This window comes from Colobus angolensis, unplaced genomic scaffold, assembly GCF_000951035.1.
Source record: "Colobus angolensis palliatus isolate OR3802 unplaced genomic scaffold, Cang.pa_1.0 Scaffold98, whole genome shotgun sequence".
NCBI classification, from domain to species: Eukaryota; Metazoa; Chordata; class Mammalia; order Primates; family Cercopithecidae; genus Colobus; species Colobus angolensis.
Genome location: NW_012123820.1, coordinates 2,539,782 through 2,541,231, shown reverse-complemented (window position 1 = coordinate 2,541,231; position 1,450 = coordinate 2,539,782). Strand labels below are relative to the sequence as shown.

Genomic DNA, 1,450 nt, shown 5'->3' with positions numbered 1-1,450 from the left:
TTCACCGTGTTAGCCAGGATGGTCTCAATATCCTGACCTCATGATCCGCCTGCCTCGACCTCCCAAAGTGCTCGGATTACAGGCATGAGCCACCGCACCCCGCCTAGATTTTTAAGTTTTAATAGGAACTGTCTTGTATGCTTTTCTAAAGGAGAACAGAATAGAGAAGAGGTTAAGTTAGGATTTCAGGGTTCACATCTTGGAGTTGGTCAATCAAGGGTGATGGGCCATAATGCAGTCTTACATTGGTATGTCATCCTGGTGTGTGGGTACCTGTCTCTCTCCTTCGCCAGGTGTCAGGTGGTGTGTGGTCCATGGGAAAAGTCTCCCTGCAGACACAGATGGTTGGGTTCACCTGCAGTTTCATGCTGGTCAAGCCTGGGTTCCAGAAAAGCAAGAAGAGAGAGTGAGTGCACTCTTCTTGCTTCCTGCCTCCAATTTTCCACCCCCGCATCTTGAAGACAATATGTTGTGCCCCAAATGTGTTCACAGGTAATTACCTGATGCTTTTCTACAAACTAAAAGTGGGTGCTGGATTTTCAATTGCAGAAAGTCAAGATATACATTAATCTTAAATAGCCATGTATTATTTCAAGATCAAATTGTCAGTAACGAGTTTCAAGAAAATCATTACTCAGTTAAGTTTATCCCCAGGAAACAGAAAGCATTTCTGTGTCAAGGTTTAACGCTTCTACCTGGAGACACAGAATTCTGGGAGCAACAAACATTGTATAATTACTACATTTAAAGTGTATGCCCTACACAGAAATAATGACTAGTAAAAAAGCTCTTCCTTTAAGTAGCCTACAGTCTAAACAGGGATAGTGCACATACAAACACCTGGAATAACATGATGAATATCAAAGAAGAGATTCCTTAAGTTAAGGGAAGAATTGACTAGATGGAAAGGAGGGATCGGTAATTTCTCAGCCAGGGAAACATAGCAAGACCATCTCCCACAGGAGGAAGTGTGTGAATGTGTGATTGGCTTTTCCTTTGGAATATCCTGCTTTTTGCTGTATTTTGATAATCTCTCTATGGCAGGCAAGTTGAATAGAAGTGAGGAGGTCACTTTGGGTAGTCCTCTAATGACATACTTGGGTTTTTGGGAAAGTGATGCAAAGAGCCCCTCCAAGGCCTCTTGTCCATGGTTCGCACAAGTCAGGGAACATATTTCAGAGGCATGATAACTTGGCTGATGATCTTCATTCTTGAATGACAGCGTCACAGTCTTGTTACCTATGATCTTAAAGTTGTAAGGCAATTTCAACAGCATTCCAGCAGCGGGTTTCTTGGCTATTTTTGATATTTCTTGATTCTTACCTTTTTGAAAACAAACATTTTATTTGCTTTATAGGAACAAGGTCTTAATAAAAAGCCTCCAATGGGAATAGAATATCAGGAAAAAGGCCACATCTATGGTAATTAATGGCAGAAAGTCTGGAGAGTC

The 1,450-nt window shown here is 41.6% G+C and overlaps 1 protein-coding gene across 1 annotated transcript in view; it reads left to right on the top strand.

Moving 5' to 3' along the window:
• Window positions 1-1,449, top strand: part of DPPA4 (developmental pluripotency associated 4) — a 9,348-nt gene extending 7,899 nt beyond the window's left edge. The window contains 2 exon segments of the mRNA XM_011932755.1: window positions 294-492; window positions 1,358-1,449. Of these exon segments, the coding sequence (XP_011788145.1) occupies window positions 294-492; window positions 1,358-1,394 (236 nt within the window). The 3' untranslated portion in view covers window positions 1,395-1,449.
• Window position 1,450: the final 1 nt, after the last annotated feature.